At 37.0% G+C, this 22,680-nt stretch overlaps 1 protein-coding gene across 2 annotated transcripts in view; it reads right to left on the reverse strand.

Moving 5' to 3' along the window:
- The window catches only part of MAGT1 (magnesium transporter 1), an 81,049-nt gene that overhangs the window by 30,747 nt on the left and 27,622 nt on the right, over window positions 1–22,680 (reverse strand). For both annotated transcript variants that reach the window (XM_036902670.2, XM_036902669.2), the window contains exons 4-6: window positions 1,406–1,546; window positions 786–926; window positions 120–209 (exon numbers count right to left, since the gene is read on the reverse strand). In XM_036902670.2, the coding sequence (XP_036758565.2) occupies window positions 120–209; window positions 786–926; window positions 1,406–1,546 (372 nt within the window). The remainder of the gene's footprint in view (window positions 1–119; window positions 210–785; window positions 927–1,405; window positions 1,547–22,680) is intronic.

The following is a 22,680-nucleotide window of genomic DNA, read 5'->3' on the forward strand; positions in this document are numbered from 1 at the left end:
GAGATTGAAAAGTCAAAACTAAATCTAGTTCCTTCATATGCTGGCACTGGTCTCACAGAATAAAAATGACTAAGGTTTATTTTGGTATACAATGGAAATAAATCCTGGACTTCCCTTACCACATGTCCTGTGTGGGGATTCTTATGAGCATATGGTGGTCCTCTTATGTGGTTCCACATTTGACCAGATGTCATAGCAAGCACAAAACACTAGGAAATAAAAAAATAATGAAATAAAACATAATGTTCCTCATGTAATTGTAGATTAATGATACCAAAATTAAAAAAATGAAATACTTATATAAATGGTACAGCTGGTCCCACCTTGACTAGATTAATAGGTATGTGATAAATGTGTCTGCTCAATTAATACCTGAAGAAAAAATTTTGAAGATAAATGATTTCTTGATTAAAGCTTATATTTTACCACCAAGATCACAAGAATCAATATTTACTTTGAAAGGGAAACACATTTAAAATGATAAATAAGCTGAAACAAGTTTCAAAATTGAGTACTGTAAAGGCTTTTAGAAGAACATTTTCAAAAGAACTGAAGATTTTCATAGGGGCGATAGTGTATTGTTTTAAGTTGAATAAAAACTGGGCACAGTAAGTTCCTCCAAACTCTGGCCTTCTGAATGAGACAATGACGAAAACAAACTGATTTTAAGGCATAAAAAAGATATATAAAATCCTTTCCTGCAGGTAAGAAATAAATAAAACACTACCTAACAATACAATATTAGGAGTTTTATTCAAACAATTTTCATTCTAAAATTCACTCACCAAAGCTGCAAAAGCCCATCCAGTTTTATTAAAAAGAAATTCCATATTGCTTCTTCGAAGATACACAAGTCCACCGATAACTGCCAAAAGCAATCCCAGCATAAGGGGACCAGCATAATTTGGGGGTCTAATTACTCTAATCTAATAGAAAGGAGAGAAAAACATTTAAAATATGAAATTTATTCATTAATTATAGGGTCAAAACCATTTGAAATGAAAGCAATAAAAATTACTGTAATTACTTTCAAGAACAATTACACTTTTTTTCACCCTAACCAAACTGTCCATAATATACCCTGAAATGGGATGGAATAGGTTCAATACTCTGTTTAACTACAACATAACATCTTTTAGGTTCAGAAATATTTGCCAAATACAACTATATAGTCCATGGACTTACTAAGGTCAAGAGTCGTTTCCATGCTAAACTCACTAAGTAATTGAGTATGTTTTTTAAGTGCACATTTTCATCAGGATGATTCTGTTAAATGCCACTTTTGAAGGGTCTGCCATACAATTATCACCTCAGTGATATGGGCACAAGTTCAGTTAGAATCTACCTCCCAGTAAGACTCAAAGTGCATCATGGCAAAGTAACTTTTAGCAAAGTAGAAACTTACATTGACATCAGTTCTGTCAGCAATCCACCGGGCAATCTGCTCAGCTGAAAAACCACGCACCTGCAACTCATATGTATCACCCCGTTTGGGTTTCCCTTTTGCAGGAAAGTTGATGAAAGTTGGAGCTGAATTCATGTTTAGCTGAATAAAAAGTAGTCCATGAAAATATAAGTTATCAAGAAAATAATCTCAACAGCAAATATCTTGAAATTTAGGCATTTGACAAAGATGAGACAGCCCAGGTTTAGGTAGGTTAAGTGATTTGCCTAAGGAAAGTGGTAGTGGTGGAGCCAGGATTTAAACACAAGGCTAACTATGACGTTAACCAGTACACTTTACTGACCAAATATGTATTCCTACTAAGAAACCTACATTTTACTCCTTTAGAATGGAGAATCCACCACACCACAAACATTTTAATCTGTTAAAAGATTATGCAAAAACACACATTTATGACAACTAAAATTGTCTTATGTCATTGAAGCAAGCTCCGAACAGAGTACATTCTCAATGTGCAGTAAAGAAGATCAGGTTAAGATAGTGATCTAAAATTGCAGTGAAAACCAATACAAAATGGGAGCCACATGCAGAAATATTCAATTCTAAAACATTCATACGTCTTTGTTATTAAGCATCACATTACTCTATGCTCTATCATGAGACCATGGTATGCTTCAGAAGACAATACTGGAATTTTTAAGATAAAGAAACCATGACTGACTCTTCTATATTATATCTTTCCTGACATGATATAACTGTACTTGTAGAAAACATAAATTCTGACTGTGTTCAGGGAAAAGATGCTGACTAACAAATACAAGAACTCAGGTTCTCTCAGCAGGTAACCCTATAACGGAGATTGGCTTGTATAAGACAATTATAACTTAGAGACATCAGCCAACAAAATAACCCAACTTGCTTGCTTTCATTCTATACTCACAATAAAACCTTTTTAACAGTAATATTTTCAGCTGTCCTATAACGGGAGAAGGTATAGTGACTAGTAGATGTGATTATTTTGGTCTCCTTGACAATATACTATGGTGAATTAATGAATTAATAAACTGGCCCTTTGGTTAGCAATAACCATAGATTTTCATGGTTTGCTGAGTGTGTACAAAGTCTCCACAGCTACATAAATTCTGGCTCCACTATTAGAATTCAACTTCTGAGCTGAGAATCAGACCCCGGATAGTGTTCATGCCACAAAACTGCTGCCCAAATAACAAACCAAACTCATCAATATTTGTTTAGCAATAATATCTTTGGATTTTTTAAATGTCTTAAAAAAACTAGGTAATATATGAATCCATTTCCCCTGTGAAGATTTTAAAAACATTACAGGATTATAAGGGCCAACCCCAGTCCATTCTAGCATCCACTGTTACTATTTCTAGACCTGTCTGAATTTATTCATATACATGTGTATGTACCAATAAAAAACATAATATTGCTTTCTCTGCTGTATTTCTCTTTTTATTTTATTTTGCTATCATTAATCTACAATTACATGAAGAACATTATGTTTACAAGGCTCCCCTCTTCACCAAGACCCCCCCCACATACCCCTTCACAGTCACTGTCCATCTGCGTAGTAAGATGCTATAAAATCACTACTTGTCTTCTCTGCATTGCACAGCCCTCCCCGTACCCCCCATGCACTATACATGCTAATTGTAATGTCCTCTTTCTTTTTCCCCACCCTTATCCCTCCCTACCCTCCCAGCCTCCCCAGTTCCTTTCCCTTTGGTAACTATTAGTCCATTCTTGGGTTCTGTGATTCTGCTGCTGTTTTGTTCCTTCAGTTTTCCTTTGTTCTTATACTCCACATATGAGTGAAATCATTTGGTACTTATCTTTCTCTGCCTGGCTTATTTCACTGAGCATAAAACCCTCTAGCTCCATCCATGTTGTTGCGAATGGTCGGATTTGTTTTCTTCTTATGGCTGAATAATATTCCATTCTGTATATGTATCACATCTTCTTTACCCATTCATCTACTGATGGACACTTAGGTTGCTTCCATTTCTTGGCTATTGTAAATAGTGCTGCGATAAACATAGGGGTGCATCTGTCTTTTTCAAACTGGGCTCCTGCATTCATCGCGTAAATTCCTAGAAGTGGAATTCTTGGGTCAAATGGTATTTCTATTTTGAGCATTTTGAAGAACCTCCATACTGCTTTCCACAATGTTGAACTAATTTACATTCCCACCAGCAGTGTAGGAGGATTCCCCTTTCTCTGCAACCTCGCCAACATTTGTTGTTGTTTATCTTTTGGATGGTGGCAATACTTACTGGTGTGAGGTGATATCTCATTGTGGTTTTAATTTGCATTTCTCTGATGATTAGCGATGTGGAGCATCTTTTCATGTGCCTGTTCGCCATCTGGATTTCTTCTTTAGAGAACAGTTATTCAGCTCCTCTGCCCATTTTTCAATTGGATTATTTGCTTTTTCTTTGTTGAGGCATGTGAGCTCTTTATATATTTTGGATGTCAATCCATTATCAGCTGTCATTTATGAATATTTTCCCCAATACTGTAGGATAACTTTTTGTTCTATTGATGGTGTCCTTTGCTGTACAGAAGCTTTTTAGCTTGATATAGTCCAACTTGTTCATTTTTGCCATTGTTTCCCTTGCCCGGGGACATATGTTCATGAAGAAGTCACTCATGTTTATGTCCATGAGATTTTTGCCTATGTTTTTTTCTAAGAGTTTTATGGTTTCATGACTTACATTCAGGACTTTGATCCATTTGGAGTTTACATTTGTGTATGGGGTTAGACAGTGATCCAGTTTCATTCTCTTACATGTAGCTGTCCAGCTTTCCCAGCACCATCTGTTGAAGAGACTGTCATTTCCCCACTGTATGTCCATGGCTGCTTTATCATATATTAATTGGCCATATACGTTTGGGTTAATGTCTGGAGTCTCTATTCTGTTCCACTGGTCTGTGGCTCTGTTCCTGTGCCAGGACCAAATTGCCTTGATTACTATGGCTTTGTAGTAGAGCTTGAAGTTGGGGAGCGAGATCCCCCACCACTTTATTCTTCCTTCTCAGGATTGGTTTGGCTATTTGGGGTCTTTGACAGATCCAGATGAATTTTTGAACTATCTGTTAAAGTTCATTGAAGAATGCTGCTGGTAATTTGATAGGGATTGCATCGAATCTGTATATTGCTTTGGGCAGGATGGCCATTTTGACGATATTAATTCTTCCTAGCCAGGAGCATGGGATGAGTTTTCATTTGTTTGTGACCTCTTTAATTTCCCTTAAGAGTGTCTGGTAGTTTTCAGGGTATAGGTCTTTCACTCCCTTGGTTAAGTTTATTCCTAGGTATTTTATTCTTTTTGATGCTATTGTGAATGGAATTGTTTTCCTGATTTATCTTTCTTTTAGTTCATTGTCAGGGTACAGGAAAGCTACAGATTTCTGTGTGTTAATTTTGTATCCTGCAACTTTGCTGAATTACAATATTAGTTCTAGTAGTTTTGCAATGGAGTCTTTAGGGTTTTTTATGTACAATATCATGTCATCTGCAAATAGTGACAGTTTAACTTCTTCTTTACCAATCTGGATTCCTTGTAATTCTTTGTTTTGTCTGATTGCCATGGCTAGGACCTCCAGTACCACCTTGAATAACAGTGGGGAGAGCAGGCATCCCTGCCTTGTTCCCGATATCAAAGGAAAAGGTTTCAGCCTCTTGCTGTTCAGTATGATTTTAGCTGTGGGTTTATCATATTTGGCCTTTATTATGTTGCGGTACTTGCCCTCTATGCCCATTTTGTTGAGAGTTTTTATCATGAATGGATGTTGAATTTTGTTGAATGCTTTTTCAGCATCTATGGAGATGATCCTGTGGTTTTTGTCTTTCTTTTTGTTGATGTGGTGGATGATGTTGATGGATTTTCGAATGTTGTACCATCCTTGCATCCCTGGGATGAATCCCACTTGGTCATGGTGTATGATCCTTTTGATGTATTTTTGAATTGTTTGCTAATATTTTGTTGAGTATTTTTGCATCTACGTTCATCAGGGATATTAGTCTGTAGTTTTCTCTTCTGGTGGGGTCTTTACCTGTTTTGGGTATTAGGGTGATGTTGGCTTTGTAGAATGAGTTTGGGAGTATTCCCTCATTTTCTATTTTTTGGAAAACTTTAAGCAGAATGGGTATTATGTCTTTTCTGTATTTCTGATAAAATTCCGAGGTAAATCCATCTGTCCCGGGGGTTTTGTTCTTGGGTAGTTTTTTGATTACCGCTTCAATTTCATTGCTGGTAATTGGTCTGTTTAGATTTTCTGTTTCTTTCTGGGTCAGTCTTGGAAGGTTTTATTTTTCTAGGAAGTTGTCCATTTCTCCTAGATTTCCCAGCTTGTTAGCATATAGGTTTTCATAGTATTCTCTAATAATTCTTTGTATTTCTGTGGGGTCCATTGTAATTTTTCCTTTCTCTTTTCTGATTCTGTTGATGTGTGTAGACTCTCTTTTTCTCTTAATAAGTCTGGCTAGAGGCTTATCTATTTTGTTTATTTTCTCGAAGAACCAGCTCTTGGTTTCATTGATTTTTTTCTATTGTGTTATTCTTCTCAATTTTATTTATTTCTTCTCTGTTCTTTATTATGTCCCTCGGTCTGCTGAACTTAGGCCTCATTTGTTCCTCGTTTTCCAATTTTGATAATTGTGACATTAGACTATTCATTTGGGTTTGTTCTTCCTTCTTTAAATATGCCTGGACTGCTATATACTTTCCTCTGAAGACTGCTTTCGCTGTGTCCCACAGTAGTTGGGGCTTTGTGTTGTTGTTGTCATTTGTTTCCATATATTGCTGGATATCCATTTTAATTTGGTCATTGATCCATTGATTATTTAGGAGCGTGTTGTTAAGCCTCCATGTGTTTGTGAGCCTCTTTGCTTTCTTTATACAGTTTATTTCTAGTTTAATGCCTTTGTGGTCTGAAAAGTTGGTTGGTAGGATTTCAATCTTTTGGAATTTACTGAGATTCTTTTTGTGGCCTAGTATGTGGACTATTCTGGAGAATGTTCCATGTGCACTTGAGAAGAATGTGTATCCTGTTGCTTTTGGATGTAGAGTTCTATAGATGTCTATTAGGTCCATCTGTTCTAATGTGTTGTTCAGTGCTTCTGTGTCCTTACTTATTTTCTGTCTGGTGGATCTGTCCTTTCAAGTGAGTGCTGTGTTAAAGTCTCACAAAATGAATGCATTGCATTCTATTTCCTCCTTTAATTCTGTTAGTATTTATTTCACATATATTGGTGCTCCTGTACTGGGTGCATATATGTTTATAATGGTTATATCCTCTTGATGGACTGAGCCCTTTATCATTATGTAATGTCCTTCTTTATCTCTTGTTACTTTCTTTATTTTGAAGTCTATTTTGTCTAATACTAGTATTGCAACACCTGCTTTTTTCTCTCTGTTTTTTGCTTGAAATATCTTTCTCCATCCCTTGACTTTTAATCTGTGAATGTCATTGGGTTTGAGGTGAGTCTCTTGTAAGCAGCATATAGATAGGTCTTGCTTTTTTATCCATTCTATTACTCTGTGTCTTTTGATTGGTAAATTCAGTCCGTTTACATTTAGGGTGATTATTGAAAGATATGTACTTATTGCCATTGCAGGCTTTAGATTTGTGGTTACCAAAGGTTCAAGGTTAGCTTGTTTACTATCTTACTGTCTGACCGCACTCGCTTATTGAGCTGTTATTAACACAGTCTGATGATTATTTCTTTCCCTTCTTTTTCCTCCTCCTCCATTCTTGATATGTTGATTGTTTTGTTCTGTGCTCTTTTTAGGAGTGCTCCCATCTAGAGCAGTCCCTCTAAGATACCCTGTAGAGGTGCTTTGTGGGAGGCAAATTCCCTCAACTTTTGCTTGTCTGGTAATTGTTTAATCCCTCCTTCATATTTAAGTGATAATCGTGCTGGATACAGTATCCTTGGTTCAAGGCCCTTCTGTTTCATTGCATTAAATATATCATGCCATTCTCTTCTGGCCTGTAAGGTTTCTGTTGAGAAGTCTGATGATAGCCTGATGGGTTTTCCTTTGTAGGTGACCTTTTTGCTCTCTCTGGCTGCCTTTAATACTCTGTCCTTGTCCTTGATCTTTGCCATTTTAATTATTATGTGTCTTGGTGTTGTCCTCTTTGGATCCTGTCTCTCGGGAGTTCTGTGTGCCTCCGTAGTCTGAGCAACTATTTCCTCCCCCAGTTTGGGGAAGTTCCCATCAATTATTTCTTCAAAGACACTTTCTACCCCCTTTTCACTCTCTTCTTCCTCTGGTATCCCTATAATGCGGATATTGTTCCTTTTGGATTGGTCACACAGTTCTCTTAATATTGTTTCATTTCTGGAGATCCTTTTATCTCTCTCTGCATCAGCTTCTATGCGTTCCTGTTCTCTGGTTTCTATTCCATCAATGGCCTCTTGCATCTCATCCATTCTGCTTATAAATTCTTCCAGAGTTTGTTTCTCTTCTGTAATCTCCCTCCAGAAGTCTGTAATCTCCCTCCAGATGTCTGTAATCTCCCTCCGGACTTCATCCCTTAGCTCTTGCATATTTCTCTGCAGCTCTGTCAGCTTGTTTATGATTTTTATTTTGAATTCTTTTTCAGGGAGACTGGTTAGGTCTGTCTCTGCAGATCCTTTCTCAGGTGTTGTTTGAAGTATCTTGGACTGGACCAAATTTTTTTGCCTTTTAATGGTGATAGCAGTGGCTGTAGGCAGGTTGCGGGTGTGTCAGCTGGGAAAAGAAAGTCCTTTCCTGCTTCCTGGATGCCTTGCTCTTCGCTGCTGCCTGTGATGGTTACCTGCACTCCTAGAGCAGCCACTGGGTTAGTCCCCTAAGGTGCTGTGGGCGGGGTGTCCGTCAGAGCAGCGTGGAGCCCTGCGGGGAGTGACAGGCACACCAGGTGCGTTCCTCTGTGCTAGTGGCGACCCTGCCAAGCAGCTCTGTGCCACCAGCAGCCTTTGGGTCTGGCCCGGGCAGCTGTGCCTTGTGCTGGGATTCTGGTCGGCTGCTGGGAGCACACCTGCTCCCTCTAGCTCTGCTGCAGGTGTGCACGGGCCTCTACTGGGCTCCTCTGGCTCCCCTGTCACCGGTGCGCACGAGCCGCACCCGGGCTGCTCGGTGGCACCGCTGCGGGCTCGCACAAGCCTTTCCTGGTCTCCTCTGGTGCCATTGGCACACGGATCTGCTCTCGATCCCTTTTGGCACTGCTGTCCCTGGCATGCACTGCCACTCTCCCACTACTGGGCCGGTGTGTCGGGGTCCGCGCCAGTTGGAGGAACGACTGGCAGGCTGCTTGGTACTGTGAGGGTCTTCAGAGCTGCACTGCCTCCCCAGGGTTTAGGGCGCCTAAGTTTCCCTGAGATTCCCAGCTGCTGGCTATGTGTCCCATGACAACTTTGTCCAGCTATGAGGTTCCTGTCTCTTTAAGACTTGCAGAAAGCACTCGGTTTTCTTTTGTCTCAGGGGGGCCGGTTGCGGGAACCTGCCCACAAGTTTTGCTTTTCCATTTCTCTAATATGCAGCACCCCGTGCACCTTGTGTCTGCGTTCCGGGTGTGGATTTCTAGAACTGGTTGTTAAGCAGTCCTGCGCTTTCACTCCCTCCCTGTTCCAACTCCTTTCTTCCCGCCGGGTTTTGGGGTGGGGGAGCGTTTGGGTCCCGCCTGGCCATGGCTTGTATCTTACCCCCTTCATGTGATGCTGAGTTCTCACAAATGTAGATGTATCTTGGCTGTTGTACTGCATCCACTGGTGTCTCTTTTAGGAATAGTTGTATTTATTGTATGTTCATAAATATGTATGTTTTGGGGAGGAGATTTCCTCTGAACTACTCACGCCGCTATCTTCCTGTTATCCCTGTCTGCTGTATTTTAACACAAATGGTATATTAATTGTATCATTCTGAAATTTGATTTTTCTATTCAACCATGTTTGAGAGATGTTTATCATAGTGCATATATATCAACCTTACTCTCATAGTTTACTAAGTAATTATGCTGTTATTGGACTTTTAGAGTATTTTTTGCCTTTTTTCCAATTAAAAATAATACTGCAGTGAATAGCCAGATACATATCTTCCTGCATGTAAGAGTGTTTCTCTAGAAATGGAATTGATAGGTCATAGGGGCAGAAACATTTTAAATTAAAATGAATACAGTCAACTTGCCTTCCAAAGTGGCTGTACCAATTTATACTTCTATCCATCAATGTAGGAAAATATCTGTTTCCCCACATTCTTGCCAAAAGTTGATCTAATGTAAATACTGTATATCACAATTACTGTAATTCGTATTTCCATGATTTTTAGTATGACATTTTTATACAAATCAGTTCTTGAAAATTATTTTGTAGGCTAAACACGAAATCAACAGAGTGAAAAGGCAATCTATGGAATGGGAGAAAATGTCTGCACATCATATATCCAATAGGAGGTTAACATCTAAAATATATGGAGAACTCACACAACTCAACAAAATAACAGATTAATAACTGGGTTTAAATAGACATTTCTCCAGAAAATATATACAAATGGCTAGCAAGCACATGAAAAGATGCTCAGACTCACTAATCATTAGGGAAATACAAATAAAAAATCACACCCATTAGGATTGCTATTATCACAAAAACAAAAAACTAAAAAATCACCACAAAATAAGTGTTGATGAGGATCTAGAGAAATCGAAACTCCTGTGCACTATGGGAATGTAAAATGGTACAGCCACTACAAAACAGTATGGAGGTTCTTTAAAAAAGTGAAGAAGAGAAGTACCATATGATTTAGAAATTTCACTTACTTCTTAGTGCATGTAACTAAAAGAACTGAAAGCAGGGTCTGCATGAGATACTTGTACACATACATTCATAGTAGCATTATTTACAATAGTTAAGAGGTGGAAGGAACCCAAGTGTACATCAACAGATGAATGGATAAATAAAATGTGGTACACACATACAATCCAACATTATTCAGCCTTATAAAGGAATGAAATCCTGACATGTGCTACAACATGGATGAACTTCTTGAGGACAATAAGTGAAATACACCACTCACAAAAGGACAAATACTACATGTTTCCACTTACATGAGGTACCTACAGTAAGTCAAATTCATAGAGAGAGAAAGTAGAATGGCAGTTGCCAGGGGCTAGAGGAAAATGGAACGGGGAGTTATTTAATGTGTAAAGAATTTCAGTGTTACAAGATGAAAAAGTTCTGGAGATTGGTTGCACAAAAATGTGAATGTACTTACCATTACTGAACTGTACATTTAAAAATGCTTAAGATAGAACATTTTATGTTATGCATATTTTCCCACAATTAATTTTTTTAAAAATCTTGTAGGCTTTGAAAATCCTTGGACATTAATAAGCCAAAATAAGATGTACTATTTTTGATAGGTATCACTTTTCATCCATGCTTAGCTTTTGTATACTGTGGCATATGACACTGTTATTTGGAGAAATATTTTAATTTCTTCCACAGATGGACACACACTACCATCCTTATACTGGTAACTATAAGTATAGCTCTAAAATCAGCACTGATATTCAAAGCTATTTGATGTAGAAGAAAATTGGTCCTGTATTTTTACAAATCACTAACAGAAATTCTTTGTGTAGATCTTGTTAAAATGAAAGGAATTACAAGTTTTAATTTTGAAAGCAATCCCACCTTGAATAGTAGAGAATAAGAAAACAATTTATTAAACTCTAGAAATTGTTTCCTTTATTTTAAAAAGCCTAAATGCATTAACCTTTTAGGTTATAGCATGTTTTATAAATATACTGATTTTGCCTTACAAAGCTGTATGACTAGAATAATGTTCCACACTGTAAGTGGAACATTAAACCATTTGTTTGACATTTACTGAACATCCATTACATGCTTAGTTCTGATAGATACAGGATGTTGGCTCTGCCCTTAAGTAAGTAGCTATACTCTAAGAGGAACTATAGAACCACTATAGGGCTAATTCTACTATAAGATAAAATGTGGATACATATATAATAGAAATATAAGGAAAGTAGTGTGACAACAGAAGAAAAGAGGAAGACTAACATTTCATATGGAGGATTTGAAAAGACTTCAAGGGAGTATCTGAAATAAGACTTAAAGGGTAAGGAAAATTTTCAGAGGGGAAAGAAAGGGAGGAAAGGAGAAAGGATACTTCATGCTGTAGGAAACAATCAGCAGTGCTAAAATTAGACAATGCATGACATAATTATGGGGAAGTTGTCTATATGTTTGGAGGGGACAGTGCATGAAGTGAGGAGGACTAAGGAATTTTGCCTTTCGTCTATATGCCACTATTTCCAAAAGTGTACTCCATAGAATCTAGCCAAAATGCTCCATTAAGTGGTCCAATAATTTGGGAAATTCTGCATATTACAGCCCATTGTTGGAAGGTATAATATATATCAGTGTGTTAAAGTCTGTGAAAAGTCCTGTGTTGGGAGACAATTCTCCATGGGTTTGTTGTGTTTCTGCATGTCTTGTGTACAGAGGCACTGCCTGCCTTTGTTCTGGATGATCTTCTCAAGGATGTTTGTATTTGTATAGCCTTAGAAGATAAAAGTCTCCCTCCAAAGCAAAGTGCATGCATGCTTGCTACCCTTTATAGACGGTTTCAGTTTCCTAAAGCCTGGAGTTCTACTGCACCCATTGGCCTTCTTTGCACTGTCATATGGAAAGTGACACTTGAGGCACTGGTGCAAGAAGTGCTAATACTTTGGATAAAGTAATAAACTCCTTTACTCTGACCTGGGAGGGTCATATTTTTGGCCATCATCTATGAAACTGTGGCAAGCTAACTTGGTAATTTGCAAGTAGAGTAAAACCTTAGACCCATCATAATTCTTTATATTCTGAAGTAAAAAATAAAATATAATGTTGTTTAAACCAAGCTTTCCCAAATATAATTTTCTCCAAATATTCTAATTAATGTCCTCTAGAAAAAAATTTGGGAACTGTTAGAACATGCAATATGGAGAGAGTACTATATGGATAGTAAGTGAACCACTTAACAGGCTACTGCTTTAGTTCAAATCTGAGAAGATTAGGGCCTTGGAATGTAAAGAATGTATGGCTATGAAGATGTTGTAAAAGAAAATGAAGATGACAAGTGCCACTAATGATACAGAACACAAGAGGATCAGGTTTGGGGGTAAGTGGGAGGGACATGAATTTCATTTGGGACAGATTGAATTTTTAGATTAGGAAGTCATTCATGTAAAGACATACAACAAGAAATTATACCCAAATCTTTTCTTTTCATGTTTTATACATTACTGAGTAAAACATGCCCAAAAATATAACTTAGACACATTTATAAACACACAAAATTGAATCTATGTGCTTGAATCTACTGATTGAGTCTATGTCCCCTTATATCTAAAGGGTAAAGAACTAGTACAGAAACTTAAATTAAAAATACAATCAAAAGTTATAATTTCTGGTTCTGCATGTAAGTAGCTTAGAAGTTGCCACTCCATTGTAACAAGAAATAAAAGCTAAACTGAAAAATTAATAACTTTTCTTGGATCCCTAAAAAGGGGAGGACACAGGGCAAATGAGTGTCCCCAAGATTGGAGAGGGCAGACAGATACAGGAAAATACAGGTTAACAGAGCAGAGATGCACAAGAGGAAACCATTTCAGGAATCATTGGCAGAGTAGGAAAACCTAACCTGTAACTGAATTGCTGGAGGCTTAGTGTGGAAAACTATGAGAGTTAAAAACTCCAGGGACACACATTCATGGGGTGCTCCTACAATATTGTGAAATATACCTCCAGGAGCTTGAGTAGGCTCCCACAGTTAAATACTGGGAAAAAATCCCCTCATGTTTCTGGCAGAGGGAGGTAAAAAAATCTCTTGTGATGTTCACAGTCCAGAGACACAGGCCCACTAAAAGACTGAGACCTAATCATAGGACTGCAGAACACTCCCCTCCCCTCATACCTCACCACCACATTACTAAAGGCCAATTTAGAGCAGTTCCTTTTACAAAGGTACATACCATGTCTGCCTATGAAGAAAAACTAACAAGGTATACCAAAAGTAAAAAAAAAACACCATTTGAAGACACACAGCAAATATAAGAACTAGACATGGCAGGGATGTTGGAATTATCAGACAGGAATTTTTTTAAGAAACTGATTAACATGCTAATAGCTCTGATGGATAAAGTAGACAGCATGCAAAGGCAGATGGGCAATGTAAGCAGAGAGATGGAAATCCTAAGAAAGAACCAAAAAGAAATGTTGGGAGATGAATAATACTGTACCAGAAATGAAATGTCTTTGATGGGCTTACTATACACTGGACACAGCTGATAAAAGAATCTCTGAACTAGAGGATATATTGATAGAATCCTCGAAGGCTGAAAAGCAAAGATAACAAAGACTAAAAAAGCAGAACAGAATATACAAGTACTATGTATGAGCCAACTACAAAAAGTATAACACATAATGGGAATAGCAGAAGAAGGAAGAGAGGAACAGAAGAAATATTTAAAACAGTAATGACTGAGAATTTCCCCCAATTACTGTCAGACTCCGAATCAAAGATCCAGGAAGCTCTGAAAACATCGAGCAGGATAAATGCCAATAAAACAATACCCATCATGAACATATCTCCTAGGGCAAGGGAAACAAAAGCAAAAATGAACAAGTGGGACTATATCAAACTGAAAAGCTTCTGTACAGTAAAGGACACCACCAATAGAAGAAAAAGATATCCTACAGTATGGGAGAATATATTCATAAATGACAGGTCCAATAAAGGGATGACATCCAAAATATATAAAGAGCTCACGCACTTCAACAAACAAAAAGCAAATAATCCAATTAAAAAATGGGCAGAGGAGTGGAACAGTGTTCCAAAGAAGAAATTCAGATGGCCAACAGACACATGAAAAGATGCTCCACATCGCTAGCCATCAGAGAAATGCAAATTATAACCACAATGAGATATTACCTCACACCAGTAAGGATGGCCACCATCCAAAAGATAAACAACAACAAATGTTGGAGAGGTTGTGGAGAAAGGGGAACCCTCCTACACTGCTGGTGGGAATGTAAATTACTTCAACTATTGTGGAAAGTAGTATGGAGGTTCCTCAAAAAACTAAAAATAGAAATACCATTTGACCCAGGAATTCCACTTCTAGGAATTTACCCCAAGAATGCAGGAGCCCAGTTTGAAAAAGACAGATGCATCCCTATGTTTATCGCAGCACTATTTATAGTAGCCAAAAAATGGAAGCAACGTAAGTGTCCATAGATAAATGGATAAAGATGTGGTACATATACACAATGGAATATTATTCAGCCATAAGAAGAAAAGAAATCCTACCATTTGCAACAACATGGATGGAGCTAGAGGGTATTATGCTCAGGGAAATAAGCCAGGCAGAAAAAGACAAGTATCAAATAATTTCACTCATTTGTGGAGTATAAGAAGAAAGAAAAAAACTGAAGGAACAAAACAGCAGCAGAATCACAGAACCCAAGAATGGACTAACAGTTACCAAAGGGAAAGGGACTGGGGAGGGTGGGTGTGAAGGAAGAGATAAGGGGAAAAAAAGGGGCAGTACTATTAGCAGACATAATGTGGGGGGGGCATGGGGAGAGCTGTACAACACAGAGAAGACAAGTAGTGTTTCTATAGCATCTTACTACACTGATGGACAGTGACTGTAATGGGGTATGGGGAGGACTTGATGATGGGGGGAGTCTAGTAAACATAATGTGGCTCATCTAATTTTAGATTAATGATATCAAAAAAAACCCAGTACCCAGGCATATCTTTTTAAAATTATATAAAATCAGAGATAAAGGAAAAACTCTGAAAGAAGCCAGAAGAATAAAGTACCTTAGCAGAATCAGAGATGAGAATTACCTCCAACTCAAGACAATTTGGTACTGGCAGAAGAACAGACCCATAGATTAATGGAACAAAATAGAAAGCCCAGATATAAATCCACACATATATGGCCAATGAATATACGATAAAGGAGCCATGGATGTATAATCGGGAAATGACAGACACTTCAACAACTGGTGCTGGCAAAATTGGACAGCTACATGTAAGAGAATGAAACTTCATTATTGTCTAACTCCATACACAAAAGTAAACTCAAAATGGATCAAAGACCTGAATGTAAGTCATGATACCATAAAAGTATTAGAAGAAAATATAGGCAAAAATTCCCGAATATAAACATGAGCAACTTCTTCCTGAATGCATCTCCTTGGGCAAGGGAAAGAAATGCAAAAATGAACAAATGGGACTACATCAAGCTAAAAAGCTTCTGTACAGCAAAGGACACCATCAGTAGAACAAAAAGGCATCCTACAGTATGGGAGAATGTATTCGTAAATGACATATTTGACAAGGGGTTAACATCCAAAATATATAAGGTGCTCACACGCCTCAACACCCAAAAAGCAAATAACTTGAATAAAAAATGGGTGGAGGAGCTGAACAGACATTTCCCAAAGGAAAAATACAAATGGCCAACAGGCACATGAAAAGGTGCTCCACATCACTCATTATCAGGGAAATGTAAATTAAAACCACAATGAGATATCACCACACACCAGTTAGGATGGCCAACATCCAAAAGACAAGGAACAACAAATGCTGGCAAGGATGTGGAGAAAGGGGAACCCTTCTACAGTGCTGGTGGGAATGCAAACTAGTTCAACCATTGTGGAAGCAGTATGGATGTTCCTCAAAAAACTAAAAATAGAAATACCATTTGACCCAGGAATTCCACCCCTAGGAATTTACCCAAAGAAAGCAAGATCCCAGATTCAAAAAGACATATACGCTCCTATGTTTATCACAGCACTATGTATAATAGCCAAGATATGGAAGCTATCTAAGTGTTCATCAGTAGACGAATGGATAAAGAAAAGGTGCCTACCATTTGCAACAATATGGTAGAACTAGAGAATATTATGCTCAGTGAAATAAGCCAGGTGGAGAAGGAGAAGTACCAAATGATTTCCCTCATCTGTGAAGTATAACAACAAAGCAAAACTGAAGGAACAAAATGGCAGCAGACTCACAGACTCTAAGAAGGGACTAGCAGTCACCAAAGGGAAGGGGTTAGGGAGGGTGGGTTGGGAGGGAGGGAGAAGGGTATAAAGGGATATTATGATCAGCACACATAATGGAGGGGGTCACGGGGAAGACTGTATAGCACAGAGAAGACAAGTAGTGACTCTAAGGCATCTTACTATGCTGATGAACAGTGAGTGCAATGGGGTGTGTGGGGAATCGATAGTATTGGTGATTGTAGTAATGACAATGTTGCTCATGTGAAACCTTCATAAGATTGTATATCAGTGATACCTTAATAAATAAAATTAAATTAAGAAAAGAAAGAAAGCAGGAAAAGCTGTATTAATTTAGACAAAGCAGACTTCAATACAAGGAAAGTTGTCAGGGATAAAAAAGGACATTACATGGTGATAAAGAGATCAGTTCACCAAGAAGACATAACAATCCTAAATGTGTATATGACTAACAACAGTGCCAAACTATGAGGCAAAAAATAATAGAATTGTAGGAAAAATAGAGTCTATTATTATAGTTGGAGGCTTTGGCACCCCTACTTAACACCCAAAGGACAGATCAGCAGGCAAAAATCAGTAAGGACATAGCTGAATTCAGTACTACCATCAAACCAACTGGATATAATTGGCATCTATAGGCTTCTTCATCCAGAATACACATTCTTCTCAAACTCACATGCAACATTCACCAAGACACACTACATTCTGGAGCATAAAACACACCTTAAATTTATAGGTGAAGGGGAGGCACAAAACTTCAATCATAATATAAATGGGTCATGGGGATGAAAGTATTGCATGCAGAATACAGTCAGCAGTTCTGTAACATCTATGTTGACAGATAGTAGCTACACTAGTTGGGGTGACGACTTGATAATGAATATTACTGCTGAATTACTATGTTGTATACTTGAGACCAATATAATATTGTATATCAACTATACTTCAATAAAATAAATATTAAAAATGATAGAAATCATACAATGTCTGCCCTTGGAGCACAACAGAATTAAACTAGAAATCAGTAACAGAAATAAAACTAGAAAAAGCCAAAACATGTGGAAATTAAACAACCATTTCTAATTAACACATGGTCAAAGAAGAAATCTCAGAAACATTTTAAAGTATTTTGAATGAATGAAATGGGAAATCAACTTATCAAAATCAGTCGATATAGCAAAAGCAATGGTTTAGAGGGAAATTTATAGCACTGTATGCATATATTAGAAAAAAAAGAAAGATCTAAAATCAACAATTTAATTTTCTACTTTAGGAAACCAGAAACAGAAGAGCAAATTAAATCCAAAGTTAGAAAAAAGAAATAATAGGAATTACAACAGAAATCAATGATATTGAAAACAGAAAATCAATGAAACCAAAAGCTTGTTCTATTTGATAGCACAGATGAAAAGGGAACAATTCCTTAAAGACACAATTTACCAAAACTCACCCACAAAGAAACAGATAATCTGAATAGGCCTATTATCTATTAAAGAAATTGAATCAATAATAATGACCTTCTAAAACAAAAAGGACCAGGCTTAGATGAATTCAATGGTGAAGTCTTCCAAACATATAAGGAAGAAACTATACCAATTTCTATGATATTCTTCAGAGAATAAAGCAGAGGGAATGCTTCTAACTTAACTTATGAGCCTGGGATTATCCTAATACCAAAACTAATAAAGACATTACAAGAAAAGAAAACTACAGATCCCTCATGAACACAGATGCAAAAATCCTAAGAAAAAAAAAGTAAATAAAATCAACAGTGTATTAAGAAAATTATATACTACAACCAAATAGGCTTTATCCCAAATATGCAAGGCTGGTTCAACATTCTAAAAAAAATCAATTAATGTAATCTATCACATCAATAGGATAAAAAGAATCACATGATCATAGCAATAGATTCAGGAAAAGCTTTTGATAAAACCTATTCATGATAAAAGCTCTCAGAAGCTAGCAGTAGAAAAGAACTTCCTCAACTTGATAAAGAAAATCTACAAAAATCCTACTGCTAGCATCACACTTAGTGGTAAGAAACTCAGTGCTTTTCCACTAAGATCAAGCACAAGGATGTCCCCCCTCACCATTTTTTTCAACATCATAGTGTAAGTTACAGTTAATGCAATAAGACCAAAAAAGGAAATAAAAGGCATACAGATTGGGAAGGAAGAAATAAAGCTGTCTTTGTCCATGAAGGACATGATAGTCTATGGAGTAGATCTTTAATACTTGACCAAAAAAACTCCTGGAACTAATATGTGATTATAACAAGTTTGCAAGATACAAGGTTAAATATGAAAGTCAATTGCTTTCCTATATACCGGCAATAAGCAAGAAGAATTTAAAATGAAAAATATAATACCATTTACATTAGCATCTCAAAAAATGAAATACCTAAGTATAAATTTAACAAAATATGTACAAGATCTACAGGATGAAAATTATAAAACACTCATGAAAGAACTCAAAGAACTAAACAAAAGAAATATCTTGTGTTCATGGATAGGAAGACCCAATATTGTCAGTTCTTGCCAACTTCAGCTATTGATTCAATGCAGTCCCAATCAAAATCTCAGCAAGTAATTTTGCATATATCAACAAACCAATTCTAAGGTTTCATGGAGAGACAAAAGACCCAGAACAGCAACATAATATTGAAGGAGAACAAAGTTGTATGACTAACACTACCCAACTTCAAGCTGTAGTGATCAAGACAGTGTGGTATTAGGAAAAGAATACACAAATAGATCAATGGAACAAAATAAACCCATATAAATAGTCAACTGATCCTTGACAAAAGAGAAAAGGCAATTAAATGGAGAAAGGATAGTCTTTCAGCAAATGCTGTTAAAACTGGCCACCATTGAGCAAACAAAACAAAAACAAAAAAGTCCCCACTTAATCTAGATAGACCTTACACCTTTTACAAAATTGATTCAAGATGGTGGCATGAGAGGTGAGACAGAATTCCTCCCAAAACCACAGAGAGTATGAAAATGTAGTTAGTTGATACAACTAAACCGAAAACAACAACAAGAAAGAAGGCTGAACCAGACTGCACACAGACATCACCAACAGAGCAGACCTCACGAAACAGGGCACCAGCTCCACGCCCCTATGACCCCCAAAGTCACTCCAGGGGTTGAGCAGCTCCAGAAACTGGAGCTTCTGGGTACTAGTGGGCACCACACAGAAATATGAAATGTCAAAAGAACATGGTTCATACCAAAATCTCACAAACCTCAGAAAAGGGAGCAAGTGAAACTGAACTCACAAATCCGCCTGAAAGAGAGTTAAAAATAAAAATCATAAACATGCTTATGGAGGTACAGAAAAATATTGAAGAATTCAGGAACAAATTTAAGTTGGAGATTTAATCATTAAGAAATTCCATACCTGAAATGAAACATACAATGGAGGGATTTAAAAGCAGATTAGATGTAGGGGAAGGGACAGTAAATGGAATAGAAATGAGAGAAGAGGAATACAAAGAAGCTGAGGCACAAAGAGAAAAAAGAAACTGTCAGAATGAAAGAATATTGAGAGAATTGTGTGATGAATCCAAATGGAACAATATTCATATTATAGGGGTATCAGAAGAAGAAGAGAGAGAAAAAAGGATAGAAAATGTCTTTGAAGAAATAATCACTGAAAACTTCCCCAATCTGGGGAAGGAGATAGTCTTTCAAGACATGGAGGTGCACAGATCTCCCAACACAAGGGACCGAAGGAAAACAACATTAAGACATATAATAACTAAAATGGCAAAGATCAAGGATAAAGACAGACTTTTAAAAGCAGCTAGAGAGAGAAAAAAGATCACATATAAAGGAAAACCCATAAGGCTATCATCAAACTTCTCAACAGAAACCTTACATGCAAGAAGGGAGTGGCAAGATATACTTAATGCAATGAAGCAGAAGGGCCTAGAACCAAGAATACTATACCTGGCAAGGTTATCATTTAAATTTGAAGGAGGGATTAAACAATTTCAGGTAAGAAAAAGTTGAGAGAATTTACCTCCCACAAACCACCTCTACAGTGCATTTTGGAGGGAATCCTATACAAGGAAGTGTTCCTAAGGCTAAATATATGTCACCCAAGGGACAGACAAAGAGTACAGAATATGATTCATAACATACAAAGAATGGAGGAGGAAGAAGAAGGAGGGGAAAAAAAAGGAGAACCTTCAGGTTGTGTTTGTAATAGCACACAAAGTGAGTTAAATTAGAATGTTAGATAGTAATGGAATTACCCTTGCAACATTGATAACCATGAATCTAAAGCCTGCAATGGTAATAAGTACATACCTATTGATAATCACCCTAAATGCAAATGGTCTAAATGCAACAATCAAAAGACATAAAGTCACTGAAGGGATTAAAAAACAAGACCCATCTATATGCTGCCTACAAGAGACTCACATCAAATCCGAAGACATACACAGACTGAAAGTAAAGGGATAGAAAAAGACATTTCATGCAACTAAGAGGGAGAAAAAAGCAGGAGTTGCAGTACTTGTATCAGACACAATAGGCTTCAAAACAAAGAAAGTAACAAGAAAAAAAGAAGGACATTACATAATGATAAAGGGGACAATCCAACAAGAGGATATAACTGATATAAATATCCATACACCCAATACAGGATCACCTACATATGTGAAACAAATACTAACAGAATTAAAGGGGGAAATAGAATACAATGTATTCATTCTAGGAAACTTCAACAAACCACTCACTCCAAAGGACAGATCAACCAGACAGAAAATAAGTAAAGAAACAAGACGCACTGAACAACGTATTAGAACAGATAGACCTAATGGACATCTACAGAACACTCCATCCAAAAGCAACAGAATACACATTCTTCTCAAGTGCACATGGAACATTTTCAAGAATAGAACATATACTAGGCCACAAAAAGAACCTCAGTAAATTAAAAAAGATTGAAATTGTACCAACCAGCTTCTCAGATCACAAAGGTATGAAACTAGAAATAAATTACACAAAGAAAATGAAAAAGCGCACAAACACATGGAGGCTTAATAACATGCTCCTAAATAATCAATGTAAAAATGATCAAATAAAAACAGAGATCAAGCAATGTATGGAGACAAATGACAACAATGATTCAACAACACAAAATCTGTGGGACACAGCGAAGGCTCTGCTAAGAGGGAAATATATTGCAATACAGGCCTACCTCAAGAAAGAAAAACAATCCCAAATGAACAGTCTAAACTCAGAATTAATGAAACTAGAAAAGGAAGAACAAATGAGGCCCAAAGTCAGTAGAAGGAGGGACATAATAAAGATTAAAGCAGAAATAAATAGACAAGAATAAAAAAAATAGAAAAAATTAATGAAAGTACAAGCTGGTTCTTCGAGAAAATAAACAAAATAGATAAACTAGCCAGACTTATCAAGAAATAAAGAGAGTCTACACACATAAACAGAATCACAAATGAGAGGAAAAATCACTATGGACACCACAGAAATACAAAGAATTATGAGAGAATACTATGAAAAATTATATGGTAACAAACAGAATAACCTAGAAGAAATGGACAACTTTCTAGAAAAATACAACCTTCCAAGGCTGACCCAGAAAGAAACAGAAAATTTGAGTAGACCAATTACCAGCAAAGAAATTGAATTGGTAATCAAAAAAACTACCTAAGAACATGGACAAGATGGTTTCAGTGCTGAATTTTATCAAACATTTAGTAAAGACTTAATACCCATCCTCCTTAAAGTTTTCCAAATAGTAGAAGAGGAGGGAATACTCCCAAACTCATTCTACGATGCCAACATCACTCTAATACCAAAACCAGGCAAAGACACCACAAAAAATGAAAATTACAGACCAATATCCCTAATGAACATAGATGCAAAAATATTCAACAAAACATTTGCAAACTGAATTCAAAAATACATCAAAAAGATCCTCCATCATGATCAAGTAGGATTCATCCAAGGGATGCAAGGATGGTGCAACATTCAAAAATCCATCAACATCATCCACCACATCAACAAAAAGGACAAAAACCACATGATCATCTCCATAGATGCTGAAAAAGCATTTGACAAAATTCAACATCCATTCATGATAAAAACTCTCAACAAAATGGCTACAGAGGGCAAGTACC

Source organism: Manis pentadactyla, chromosome X, assembly GCF_030020395.1.
Source record: "Manis pentadactyla isolate mManPen7 chromosome X, mManPen7.hap1, whole genome shotgun sequence".
Classification (NCBI taxonomy): Eukaryota; Metazoa; Chordata; class Mammalia; order Pholidota; family Manidae; genus Manis; species Manis pentadactyla.